Below are 14,306 nucleotides of genomic sequence, written 5' to 3' on the forward strand. Positions count from 1 at the left end.
GATACCACAACACAACTTTTAATAAGACAAAATTTTAAACATAGATTTTACGTTAATTCTGAGATCATTTTTCATAGTTTTCGGTTTAACTTTTCAAAAATTAAAAAAAATTATGTATAATAATTACAAAAAATACTTGTCTTTACATTTAAATATTATCGTTAAAAAACGTAACAAAAATCTTTGCAAAAAGTTATATTCCGAATAAATGGATCGTAAACGCAGGCTACTTTGGCCATAGGGTTCTTTTTTGGCCCAAATGGAGAAAAAATACACCGTCTTCTGTCAACCTTTAGGGCGCAATTTTTTCAACAGTTTTTGACAGCTTCCACCAGAGAGCATCCCCAAACGCTCAATTATGTATACACTCAACAAGGCCGTAGCCAAAGGGGGGGGGGGGGGGTCAGACCCCTCCACCCCGAAAATTTCAAAATCTTGCATACTATAAAAAAGCTGTGAAAATTTTTGTTTTTCGCACTTCAACTCGGAAAAATTTAAGATGGTCCCTCCCCTCCCTCCCATATCACCAAAGATCGTCTAAACTTTCGTTTTTAGGGATTCAATTAAAAAAAAATTTCCATCGAAGTGCCCCCGAAAATTACCGAAGAAGGGCCCCCAAACCTCTCCTCCCACTAACATTACCGAAGATATTCCTGCGTTTTAAAGCTAACTTCAAAATTTGTGGAGGAATGACTCTCTGCCCCCCCCCCTCCTCTGTCTCGCCAAAATCATTAAAGATTGTCTTTAGTTCAGTTTTCATGGCTTAAAATTTCGAAAATTTTCGGGAGGAGAGCTTCCGAAAACATTTTCCCCTAACATCATTGAAAGTAAACCAAATTTTACGTTTTTGGAGCTTCAACTGTGGTCCCCTTAACGTTACCAAAGATGGTCTTATAATCATATTCTGAAGATTTCAGTCTCAAAAAAATTCCCGGGGATTGATACCGAATACCTCTTTCCCCTAATATTACCAAAGATAGTTTAAAACTACGCTTTTGCAACTATAATTTGGAAAAATTTCGGGGGAGAAGCCCCGAACCCCCCTTGTAGCATAATAGAGGATAATCAACAATTGCATTTCAAAAAATACAATTTAAAAAAAGAACTGGGGAAGGGCCCTTGAATCTCTCTTTCAATTACCATAAGTTGTCTAAAATGCATTTTTAAAACTACAAATTAAAAAAAATTGCGGGGTCGAGCCATGGAATCTCTTCTTTCCAGTGTACTACGATCCAACCTCCATCTGTCAAAGTCAAAAACATACTGTTAAGCATTTGTCCTTTATATATATATATATATATATATATATATATATATATATATATATATATATATATATATATATATATATATATATATATATATATATATATATATATATATATATATATATATATATATATATATATATATATATATATATATATGCGAGGTATTGCAATTTTTTTTCTCGCACGCAAACAATACTCTAATGCAGTTTATGTGTGAGAAACCTATTATCAAATTTATTAAACTAAATGCATTATAAGTGGCGTCAGTGCCACATATTTTACATGAATGCATTGAAAATCCAATAATTTGCATATCACAGCATCTTCGTCCTGTCTTGTAAATTTCAAGAGTTTAGCACGTCGCTTCCTTTCAGTGTAGCATAGCAATTTTAACGGCCAGTTGTGTAGGAATGATTCGGGGCCATCTGTGGAAATTATTCGCCATTTAAATATAAGAAACGTTATTGCAGGCTGAATTGTAATGCTGTATTAACTTCAAAAAATGATGCTCGGCTATAGTGCCTAAAAAGAGTAGTGTGCCGATCGACGGATAAAAAGTGAGGTCAGATCTGCGAAAATGCAGATGGCGCTGCGCCCAGGGAGCACGCTATGTTTCTCAATCAGGCTCGTTTTAAATGGGCGATTACATGCTAATTTAAAAGCCCCGTTTTCCAGATTGAACTTATTTCAACCTAAAAGATAGATTCTCGAACAAATTCTATATGTGCCAGGGGTGTTTACTTTTCGAAGCCGCACAAACATTACATGCTTTAAAAGCTCTTTAATAAGCTTTTAAAGCAATTTTTCAAAAGATAATTTACTGAAACTTTAGCAAAGTTTGTTAGTAATAATGGTTTCGTATTTTACTTTATTTCGTCAGATATTTCATTACAGCAATTGGCGTAACCTTTCATCATTCCTGGAAAGAAAAAAAAAATGAATAGTAAAATTTGTCAAAAGAATATTTTTGTGAAGAACTGCGTGTCTCTTATTTCCTTATTACAACTGCTTCTGAATAATTACAGCAAATTAAAATATCATTTGCTAAAATATGCTGTCTGAATTTGAAAATTTGATATAAAATAGAGAAGTAAGTAAATTTAGAATTTATTTTACGATTTAGAAAAAAAGAAAAAGAATAGTTTAGAAGTTGTTTTCAAAGGATTTTGTCTCATTATGAGGGTGGCGTGGGAACCTCTTGCTAAAGTTTCTGCATTCTACTCGGTGAATAAATATTGCAGTAATTTATTCAAATGATAATAGCTAAAGCAAGGGTGCCGTCGGGGAAGAAGTAGTGGGGGAGGGCTCATGATGGAGACTAAACTAGCGAAAATTTCAAACGAAGGCATTCTAAAAGAATTTCAGTCTCAATTTTAGGGAAATCATTTTCGGGGGGGGGGGGGGGGGGGGGTGCTCTGTAAAATTGTGAAAGGGGATGCTATCCGCCCGGGCCGTGGTGATGGCTCATGGTGGAGACAACACTATTGAATTTTTTTATAGAAGATGTTTCAAAATGATTTTACTCTCATTATCGGGAAAAAGCACTGCTGGGGGGACACCAAGTAAAAGGGGGGGGGAGGGTAATAAATTTGCACAATCACTCTTGGGAAACATCCAAAGAGCAACTATCAGCATATTTGTTTCTGTTATATAGAAAATCAGTCGGCCATCTCGAAAAGTAAACATTTCAGCAATTTAATTCTTTTTTTTTTTTTTTGCTAAAAAAATAAGAATGGGGGGGGGGGCTATGGCTTTGTTTATGCCATTCAAAAATTTTGCAAAGAGTGCTTTATAAAAAGATTAAAGTCTCATTTTCAGGGGATAACATTTCTGAGGAGTGGGGTGCTCTGTAAAACTTGGGGATGGGTCGCGCGTTGGCTCTGAGGGGGGGGGGGCACCCATAGCGAAACCATCAGCAATTTTCAAAATCAATCGGCCATCTCGGAAAGTAAATGCTCCAGTAATTTTAATAACTGCAGCTAAAGCTTAAACAGGGATGCCAAAAGGGCGTGGGGGGGGGGGAGGTGCAGATTAAACCATCAAAACTTTTAGAGGAGTTTAAAAACTATTTAAGTGTCATTGGAGAATTTTTTTTTGGGTGCGTTGGGGGTTCATAAAATTTGGGGGGGAGAGGGGAGTGCTCTGTCGTTCTTGCAGGGGGGGGGGGGTGGCACACCAAAGCAAAATCTGCATTTTTAGATCTGCAAGAGGAAAAGCTATCGGTCATCTCGATAAACCAGCAAGTAGAGCAATTTACCCTTAGCTGCGCAGGGGTGCCGAGGAGGGGGTGGGGTATGGTGCAGACTACAACAAGGGCGTATATAAGGGAGGGGCCCGGGCCCCCTCCAAAATCTGTAAAAAAATAATGAAGGTAGTTAGTTTTGGTTTTAGTTGCTCACAAATAATTTCTAAACTTTTAGCTACAAAAAAGAAAAAATAATAATAATGAATAAATAACTATGATTGTGGTAATAATAGTTATAATACGTTAGATCAGAGATTTCTGAACTGGGTGCCGCAGGAAGAGGTGAGGGGTGCCGCGAAGTGCCCTTGGTAACAATGTACATAAAACTAGATGAGGATGCCGTGAGAAAATTTTAGTTCTTCAAAGGGTGCCGCGAATCGTTAAAGTTTGGGAACCCTGCATTTGATAGCACCAGACAATGGTGTTGAACCAGAAAAGGTCACCAGAAAGGGTCAGGGGATCCGTACCCCTTACTCACGAAAAGAACATGTCTTGGGGAAGCGAAGCTATTTTAACAAGTCAGTTTGAAAAGAAGGGTCTCCAAACTGTTTCTCTTGTTAACTCTCGTCCCCTGCAAGAAATTTAAAATAAGTTTTAGTTGGGTTGAGTAACAATAGAAATTTATATCCTAAAAACGCATTTATTTAGGCCTTTTTCGGACATCAATTTCAAATCAATTCTGGAAGAGGGTCTCCGAACCAACACCCTTTAACTAAGGTTACTACCAAAAATAGTCTGATATTGTGCCTTTAAAGATTTAAATTTTGAAAAGTTTTGAGGAAAGATTCCCAAAACCATTCCTTACGTTTAAACGACTCCAAAGATGACCTGAAATTGCGTTTTACCTTTCACGGCAGGATTCTCGAACTCCTCCTTTCCGAAAATTGCCTGATGTTGGGAAAAAATCTGAATAGATTTTTAAAATAACATTAAAATAAAAGATAATCAAAAGGTACTTTTCTCCGCACGCACCCCACCTCTTAGCCGTAGGCCTTAGGTTCCACCGCCCGGGGGGTCCGCGTAGCGGGCCCCCCGCACGGCTGAGTGCGGCGGTCGATAGTCGTATCATACTACGGACGCGCTTGGTACTTATTGCGCCGGGGAAGGTCCCCGTGCTGGGCGCCAGCCCAGCTGGGAGTTTACCCCTTAATGTGTGGGGGAGTTTACCCCTTAATCAAAAGGTACTGACTATTGATCTGGTAATTACGTTCAAGTACCCCTATTTCTTTTACCGGTCTCCACCCCATTTCCCCCCCCTTTTTCCCTATCGGTCTAAAAATAAGAAATATTCAAAATGCTATACTTAGCAAGCCCCATCCAACCACTAAGACCATTAAAGAGCTTCTCAAACCTCGTTTTGCCTTGAATGTCGAAAAATTTCCAACGGGCAAATTATCTAACGCCTTGCCTTCTGAAAGCATCGAAAATCGTTTAAGATTGCTTTTATGGAGATTCAATTTTGAAAAACGGCTGAACTCCTAACGTTACTAAACATGATCCACAGCCACGCTTTTAAGATTTCAATTACGAAAAAATTTCATATGAGGGTCCAACTGCTCCCGTATGAAATCGAAAAAGGAAAAACTAATTTCGAAATTTTTTTAAGGTGGAGAGCGTTTACATCCCTCCACCTAATATTACTGAATATCTCTTTAAAACTGTGGTTTTTAGGAATTTAATTTCAAAATAATTTTTGGGGAGAGTCCCAGAACATCCCTGCCGGTAACATTATCGAAGTTAGTCTAAATCTGTGTTTTTAGAACTTCAATTTCGAAAAATTAGGCGGAGGGGTGATGGATTTCGCTCTATTTTTTTAAAAAAAGCCATCGGGGGCAACTTCAAAAAGACCCGTTCCTTTCAGTACACTAACGTCAACAAATATAGCTTATAATAGCGTTTGTAAGATTTCAATTTCTAAAAATTTCCGCAGAAGGCATTCCGAATTTTCCCCCGTAGCTTTGCCAGAGACCACCTAAAACTGCGTTCTTTGTACTACAAATCCAAAAAATTTCTGGGGAGAACCCCCTTACCCTCCCCCTCTTCCACCGATCAGAAGCCGGAACATTTTGAGTGCCCTCCTAAAACTATTTTTTGGTTGGGCCACTGGGTGACAGTATGAAGTCCTAGCCACACCTCGAAAAAAAAAAAAATGAAAAGGTCAAGGCACGGTTGCTCCCCCCCCTCAAAAACAAAAAGTGGTGGGGGGAGGCTAATCTTGGTTATATGGGCTCCCTCCAAAATAAAAACATATATACGCCACTGGACTACACCATTGAAGTTTTTAGAAGAAATCAAAGAGTTCCATTTCTTAAGTTTCTCCTCATCTTCAGGAACGTTGAAAAGCGAAAGGTTTTCTTTGCCTGATCTGTAACCCACTTTTGCACGCTGGTATAAAACAAGATGTAGCTTTTTCTCTCTTAATAATCGACTTTGATGTATCCATTAAAATATTTTAGAACTCTTTAATAAATTTTTTTATGAAATACGAAAAAACAACATTAACGCATAACCGAATTATAACTAAATCCTGCATCAACTACTGTAAACTCCGTTAAAAACAGCATGCTCCCTAACCGCATTGCCCTCTAGCGAATTTCGAAAGTTCGTCTTCAAGAATCGCGGGGAAAACAGCAGCGATCGGCACAATACTCTTTCTAGGCACTATAGTTTGGCGGCTCTTCTCCGAAAAAGTTTTGAAGTCAAAGTCCTAAAAGTGCAACTTTACACAGTTTGAAAAAGCTGCTCTAAGCACTTAAATCCGTCTTTGGTGCCATGTGGTGAGGACCTCAGCTCACTCTCTCAAGGTTGCCTACATTAAAATACAACCAGACTTTTAATGGGGGTAAAAAAATCCAGAAAACACATTTCACAAAAATATATTTATTTCAGACAGATATTTAATATAGATGTTCTGTACATATTTTCTAGTAACATATAACTCAACTGTCAGCTGTTACAATTCCTGTAATTGTCCTTAAAATATAAGGCAGTGCTGTGGGATCTCTATGTAATCTATAAAATAAAAGAGTAAATAATAAGTAAAATGAAAATAAATGTTCAAGAGAGAGTATGAAATGAACTCTCTTTGATTTTAGGTTTAATTTCTTATTTTATCACAACCAAAAGAGCATGAATAAAAAAATAAGCTTTCTACAAATGCAAATTTAAAGACAAATTTGTTTTAAAGAATATACTTTCTGAAATATAATAAGGTTTCCTAAAACTAGGGAAAAAACTGAATTAAGGTATAAAACTAGGTTTTTGAGCAAAACTAATTATTTTTCAAAAACAGGGTCTTATAGTTATCAAAGTTTCTGTAAATTATATATCTATGAGATAATGACAACTAGTATAATGAAGTTTAAGGTTTTAAATAACAATTCTTATAATAAACATTACAGAAAAATCTAACTTTACATTTATTACCTTGTCAGATTATAACTATTTTTGCATTACTAGTAGAGCTTAAATGGAGGGGGAAGGGGAGAGACAAAGAAGTTACATGCATTCAAGATCTATACGTTCATAAAAACTGCTCTTTCATGTATTGAGTAGTTCAAGTTTGCACTTAAATTTGTTTTTCATGATAAAAAAATAATAGAATACAGTGGAACCTCGATAACTTGACACCCCAAGATTGACTGAACAAGAAAACACAGCCTAGAATTCTGAGAAAAGGTCAATATGAAAGAATGTTGGTTGCGAAAATTGGACTAGAATAGCAATTGGAAGTCTACTCATAGGGGTTCCTGCAAATATGTGTCACGAAGTTTCTGCCAACTGAAATTAGTCTTGGGCCAACCATAAGGAAAATAACACTAGTCAAAAAAAAAAAAAAAAAAAAAAAGAACAACTTTTTGTCTGCATCCTGGTTTTAAATAGTCAATTCCTACTAATTTTGGGTCGAGAAACATGAATATGATAGTGAATTTTTTTATTACCTATCGTTTTCAAGATACACAAAAGCCCACTGGAGAGATGCACAGCAACCGCATATTGATTTGAAGGTAATATTTAAAAGGAAAAAAAAATCCTGTGCAATAAATGTTATTAAATAGGTCCTGTATTATTAATCAATGCTTTTTTTTCCGGAAAGCAGTGGTTACTTTTGACTTATTCCTGTAAACTCTTTTGTTTCGAATGCTTTTTGTACGTCAAAGAAGGACCATCTCTTGTAATAGTTCAGCAGCATTTGGTGAGCATTAACTCAGCCCAACGACCCCGATATCTACGTTCCATTATAAAAATATCTTGGTGAAACCTTTCCTCATGCTCACTGCTCATAGCTTTAGTTTCTAAACAAAATATCCTGGAAGAATTGAACAAAATAGGGCAGGGCCGGATTTAGGGAAGGGCATGCGGGGCAACCGCCCCGGGGTCTCCACAACAAAGGGGCCCCCCACAGTAAAATTTTTACAAAATATCCTAACTGCCACGTGTCCAAAATATCGGATATATACATATATATATCAAAATACAAGGATATATATCAAAGTATCGGATATTTTCGAAAATATGATAATCTTTCTGAACCCTGATTAGGGGCCCCCACTCCTTCGTTGCCCCGGGGCTTCCACACTTCAAAATCCGGCCCTGAAATAGGGTTTTAGAGACACATCATTCACCACTGGTCAAAGAACTTCCTCAGGGATAGTTTGATCTACTGTTTTCAGTTCTTGTCTTTTCTGCTGCTTAAAAATACTTGTAATACACCCTTGAAGGCTTCCTGGGTGTTTTTTTTCTCCCCTCACAATATATATATATATTTTTCAAAAACAGTGGTTTTTATAATTGCGCGTATTTGAAAGACTGTTAAAAATTCTCTCCTTAGCTGCAATATATCTTGGAAATTTCCCTCTAAGGTATTGGAAAATTGTCTTTGTTCACAGCTTTCACGAAGTTCTTCATTATTCCCAGAAGAAGGAGCATGGGTGGAAGCAGAAATGGGTGGATCTACTAGAGGCCGATTTTGGGCATTTTTCTTTCCAGAATTTAAATTTCTTGAAGTCCATTTCGGTTTTCATGTAGTGAGATTTTCTATCTGAGCTTGAGGTTGAAGTTTAGAAGACAGTCAGTCCCATGGGGGGGGGGGGGGGGAGAGTGTCTATTTGAATGGAAAAAAGAGCATCTATATATATAATTCTCTTACGTGCCGGCAAATGAAGGGGTGAATTTCTAAACCTCTGTTGGCAACACTTCGCCGATAAATCATGTAAACAAACTTCTACGTTGTTTTGAAATCTTGAATCACAGAATACTCAACGAACTTTTTTTTTTTTTGAGATGAGTTTGAGTCGGGCTGTGGCCCATTTCAACCTTAATCAGCAAAGAAAAGCTCAAAGAAGGCAGGAAACCGTTCTTGAATCCAATTTAAGACGAGCCATTTCCAGAGTTGTATTCTCTGATTCGCTGCCGATAATTTTTAGCGGCTGGGGAATTTTCAGTCAGCAGTTCCTTCAACAGATCAGGTGCGTCACACAATGCCGGTAACCGCACCTTTCCGTCATGGCAACATTTAGTATATTTATTTGCAGTATTACGCTCTTTCTGCCAATAAAGAGCACCACAAAATTCGCATTCTTCACACATTGCTCCACAATCATGTTCATCGGCAATGTTGTTTTGAACGCGTAGGCGCTTTGAGCGTCGTCTATTCTCTGCTTCAGTACGACAGTTCAGTTCAAAATGAATAACCGAGAAAGAATTTACTTTATTCCTTTTATTCTCAGCTGAAAGGTTTCGCCAAATTTGTTTAGGGTTATAGTAGTTTTAGTATTGTGCAAGCAAAGTAGCCTTGGCGAGTTTTCGCGTTTTTAGTTAAACCATTTTTTGTTCGTGACGTGGCAAGGATTCAGAATAACAAACGTTTGAGAAAATATGTTTGGTGCTCTCTGAGCCTGTTTTTAGTCATGGCCAGCTCTATGTGGCATTATCAAGAACAAGATCTTTTGAAGCAGTGTCAGTTGTGGCTCCCAAACGGGACATTTTTAATTGTTTGTGTATATGAGGAAGTTTTCTCAGATTAGAATATATAAGAGTGTAAATATGTAAATATATAAGAGTGTAAATAATGTAAATACATCCCTCGGGGGAGCCTGTAACCCCTAGAGGGCGCGTCCCCAGGTGGCGGATAGGGGAATGCCTTCATTGGTTTTCCAATGGGTGGTAGAAGGGAAATAAAATACCTTCCGCGGACCAACAGGTAGAAGTGCAATCTCTCCAAAGCAATGACAGACACTTTTGTATCTATAATGGTAAAGTTGTGCACATTGCCAAGGCAGTCATCTTACATACAGCAAAGTTAAACTGTCGAAAATCTGGCTAAAGCAGACAAATTAACATTATGAACGTAATTTTCATATTGGTTAAATGGATGGTGACCTAAATGCAATTACCAACTTTAATTTTTAAGGAAAATTTTAGCTAGGCTAATGTATTGGCATACAGCGAGCGAGCGAAGCGAGCATGGATCGCGAAGCGATCCACAGGGAACTGCGTAAGCAGTTCCGGGGGTTGGCGAGCGATAGCGAGCAGGGGGCGATAGCCCCCTAGTTAATGAGAATTCACTATCCTAGTTGGTTCTGTGTCTTGAAAACCAGAACAAATCTCAACATTTAAGGTGATTTTTGAGTTTAGCGAGGCAAAATAGTTCGGGAATAGCTATTTTTGAGCCGGATGCATTTTTGGAGTTGAGTAGTGTAATTGTCGAGTTTTCGGGGTAGTCGAGCTATCGGTGTGTCGAGTTACAGAAGTTTTACTGTAATTATACCTCTCAAAGCTTTTTTTTTGTACAAAGTAATGTAAACTCCGATCCTATCTAAATTTCATACCAATTTGCTTGCTGTGAGAAAAAAATTAACATTTCTGCTATGAAACAAACTATTAAATACACACAACTGTTAGAGAGTTTTTAAAAATATAATAAGTATCCATTTAAAAGAAACCTTTTCACATACCTTCCATTTTCTAAGTCTTTGGGTGGGCTTAAAACAATGGCAGCAACACTATAAAAAATATAAAGAAAGATTGAAGAAATGAACAAAACATAAGTTCATGAGTTTTAAAGAAATGCAGTAAACTCCCAATTATTGGCGGATGGATTATCTGCGGATCATTTCACAATTTTATTTCTTAACGGTCAATAAATGTCCTTTAAACTGATGATAGTGTTATTGTTCGCTTTTAGCTTTTATTTATACTTTTTTACATTCAATGTTAGTAGATGCAATGTAGAAATGTTTCTAGCTATAATGTAAATGTATGTGTGAGTATAATTCATATTTTTTAGCTATTGTGTATACACTAGTATCTTTTTTACCTACTATTCCGATTATCTCTCGGTTTTCGGGGGGCAAAGGTTATGCTCAAACTAGCAAAATTTGTTTGACCTATAACTGCTTTTAATTTATGTATAAATAGATCTCGCTGCATTGCTCTCTTTTACGACTGAAATTAAAACAAAGCTAGCATTAAAGAAAAGAAAAAAACAGTTGCACTCCGAATGTTGTAGAAAGACATTTAGTTTTATGTGACAGACATATGATCTGATACTTAGATTTATTTTTAGTTTAGTGTGAAAAGAATGAAACAACACGGGGGAAACACTCCTATTTTGCTATGATCTTGTGGCAAACTATAACTTTCCTTATCAGATAGTGAATTAATCAAGTACACTTTGTGAAGTTCGGATTGAAAAAGAAACACTTGGTCTGAAAAAAAAAAAAAACAACATCAGGTGAGGCGTGATACTTGTATAGTGTTAATCGTATGTGTGGATGAGTGGGGGGGGGGGGGTAATGTACTTCGTCTTGCTTTAAAGAAGAACATTTGCTAGCTTTTAATATGTTTTCTATTCATTTTGTTTTATTTTATTCATTTATTTATTTTTTACGTTTTGAAAATAGTTTTGAAAAAAAATAATAAAAGTGGTGGTCCGGGAGGGAGGGGGGCTTTTTTTATTTTAAAGAAGAACATTTACCAATTTTTAATAAGTTTACTATTTATTTTGGTTATTTATTTATTTATTTATTTTTACATTATGAAAAGTTTTGAAAAAAAAAAGACAAAAAGTGATTGTGTGGCGGGGGGGGGGGGGGGGGGGGGGGGGGAGGTACTAATCTACAAATTCATGTCAGCTCATTTCAAGCATAGTTATGATCAATTATTACTTACTAGACCATCCCCAGTAAGAGAACCTCATATTTAACTAGTAAGAATCTGAAAAATGTCATTATTTCATAAGTCAAATTTTATTTAAAAATTCATAAAAATATGATCCCATTGAGATCCCAACTTGAAAATTTGCACAAATAAAGATAAAATATACACAAATTTTTTAAAATTTTTTAAAAAAAATTCATTATTCCTTTTCTGAGAAATTTAAATTTAAAAATTAAATTTTATTTTTTAAAAATTAAAATTTTTCTGAAAATAGTCATGTTGCATATCCTATTAAACAGCAACTAATGTACTTTAAAATGCTTTTTACCAAATCTTCCTATCTATATTTGGTGCTGAGTTATCGTCCATTTTATGTTCAAGCATCCATGAAAAAAAGAGGGTTTTTCGAAAAATCAAAGTGTCATAAATAAAAAAATAATAGAGATAAAAATCTAAAGATTTGGACTTTTAATTACCTCAAAGGGTACAACCGATGAGCCAAATTTCAAAGAAATACAAAAGGGTGAGGGAAAAATTTTCCCAAATTTTGGATCACTTGACATAGAATGACCCTAAAGTGAAAAAAAAAAAAAAACTAAATTTAAATGATATTAACTATTGAAAATAGAAAAAATATGTGTATTAGTCAACGCCTTGAAATGTGAAGCCTTCGTTAGCCAAAAGACTAAAAATCGAGTTAAGTCTGATGCGGGTATGATGTTGTGAAAAGGCGATTAATATGTTTTTATTGAGTGAAAGACTATGATTACGTCTGATATGCAAATGCAATAATAGTGGACAGAAGAAAATGTAATGTTCCGGAGAAGCTAATTCCTCACAACAGCAATTAGCAGAATAAGAAAGGAAAATTGTCTCAAACCAACTTTTAATGCAGGAAGAAAAACAAACGTTGGGGAAGAATTCGAAGACTCTATGTCCAGTATCCGCTTCATTCCACCTAAATTGCCAGTCATCTAATGTTTTTTTTTTTAATGTATGAAATTAGTGAAGGTTTTGGAAGAGGAATAGATGATGAAGGAAATTGCGGGTCGTCAGCTGCAGTTCTTGCTAAGCGATCAGCCAGATTGTTGCCAACGTCTCCAGAATGCCCTTTTACCCAATGAATTGAGACAGAAGAACTACCTAATAATGACTGTTGGATATCAGAAACTGTTTTATTCCTTTGAAGAGGATTTTTAATTGCTGAGAGAGAAGACCGACTATCCATAAAAATTTTAATGGAATCAATGTTAAGTAAATTCGAGAATTTTAATGCTTGATGAATAGCAAATAATTCTGCTTGAAAAATACTATTATTAGGATGAAGATGGATACTCCAAGACAATGAAAGAATTTTGCCCTCAAAATAAGCATATGCTGCTGTACCAGTGGAGGCGCGAGCAGGGCTGGATTTAGGGGAGGGCAAGCGGGGCTACTACCCCGGGGCCTCCACAACAAAGGGGACCCCACAATAAAATTTTTACAAAGTATCCTAACTTTTATGTGTTGAAAATATCAGATATATACATATATATATTAAAATATTCGGATATATATCAAAAGTATCCGATATTTTCGAAAATATGATGATCTTTTCGAACCCTGATTAGTCGCCTCCACACTTCCAAATCTGGCCCTCGGTGCGAGAATCATCTGTGTATAGGCGATGAAATGAAAGATCTGCAGAATTGGAATTCGTTGAGATTGGATATTCTTTAATTTGTAAATGTGAATTGGAAAACCATTTAGGTGCAGGAGTTTCAAAATCTGAAGGTGAATAAGCAGTTCCATCTAGAATAATCTCTGCTGATTCTATTCCTATTTTCCAAATCCATACTTTTTGCCTTACAGTAAGTTCTGTTGGAGGAATACCAATTAAGGTTTGCAAGCAGTGTGCGAGCAAGTTCTGTATGCTCCGGTTATAGTGAGAAGTGCCTTGCATTGAAGAGTTAGTAATTGCAGGAGCTATTTCACTCTAGACTTATTATAAAGCAACAGTATCGCCAACAATATGGAGTTCTAAAGATATTTAAATTTAAGTTCAAAACAAAATGCTGAGTTTTTAACGGAGAAAGAAGTTTAATAAATGGAATTATACATAATTTTTACTCTTTTACTCCGTGAGATTCCTAGAGCGTTGAAGGCGATGGTCGGGAATCACTGAAGAAAGAAGTGCATCTTGAGATGAAATCAATGATGGGGCAATCGTTTACCAAAGTTGACAACATTCCTTTTTGATATAAAATGTTTTGGATTTCCCTTGGGTTGTCCAGTAATTCTTCATATCTTCAAGAAGCTGCAGTTCAGGCTCCCTTTGATGCTATTCTTTTGATGATTTGCTCAAAATAGACAATAATATGGTCTCCTTGATGCTCCAATGCAAATGAAAACGACAATGCTAAGTCATTTTCCTATTGATAAATTAGCAAAAGTCTAGAACTTGAATTGGATGATTGAGCTGGGCATATGAACACTCAAATTGAAGCTCTAATTAAGCACTTTAAGAGGAAAAAAGAACTAGCTCTCTCGTTGGACTATTTCCGGCTTTATGATAAAATGAAGTCCGAGCAATACATGGAGCATACAACACATACAAATTCAAAATGGCGTCATGCAAAGGAGCAAGGAGG

At 36.2% G+C, this 14,306-nt stretch overlaps 1 protein-coding gene across 1 annotated transcript in view; it reads right to left on the bottom strand.

The window, feature by feature from the left end:
• Positions 1-6,395: 6,395 nt before the first annotated feature.
• LOC129223704 (AP-5 complex subunit zeta-1-like) overlaps positions 6,396-14,306 on the bottom strand; it is a 52,331-nt gene continuing 44,420 nt past the window's right edge. Inside the window, exons 18-19 of the mRNA XM_054858081.1 lie at positions 10,473-10,520; positions 6,396-6,528 (exon numbers count right to left, since the gene is read on the bottom strand). Coding sequence (XP_054714056.1) covers positions 6,456-6,528; positions 10,473-10,520 — 121 coding nt within the window. The 3' untranslated portion in view covers positions 6,396-6,455. The remainder of the gene's footprint in view (positions 6,529-10,472; positions 10,521-14,306) is intronic.

Source organism: Uloborus diversus, chromosome 1 (assembly GCF_026930045.1).
Source record: "Uloborus diversus isolate 005 chromosome 1, Udiv.v.3.1, whole genome shotgun sequence".
Lineage (NCBI taxonomy): Eukaryota > Metazoa > Arthropoda > Arachnida > Araneae > Uloboridae > Uloborus > Uloborus diversus.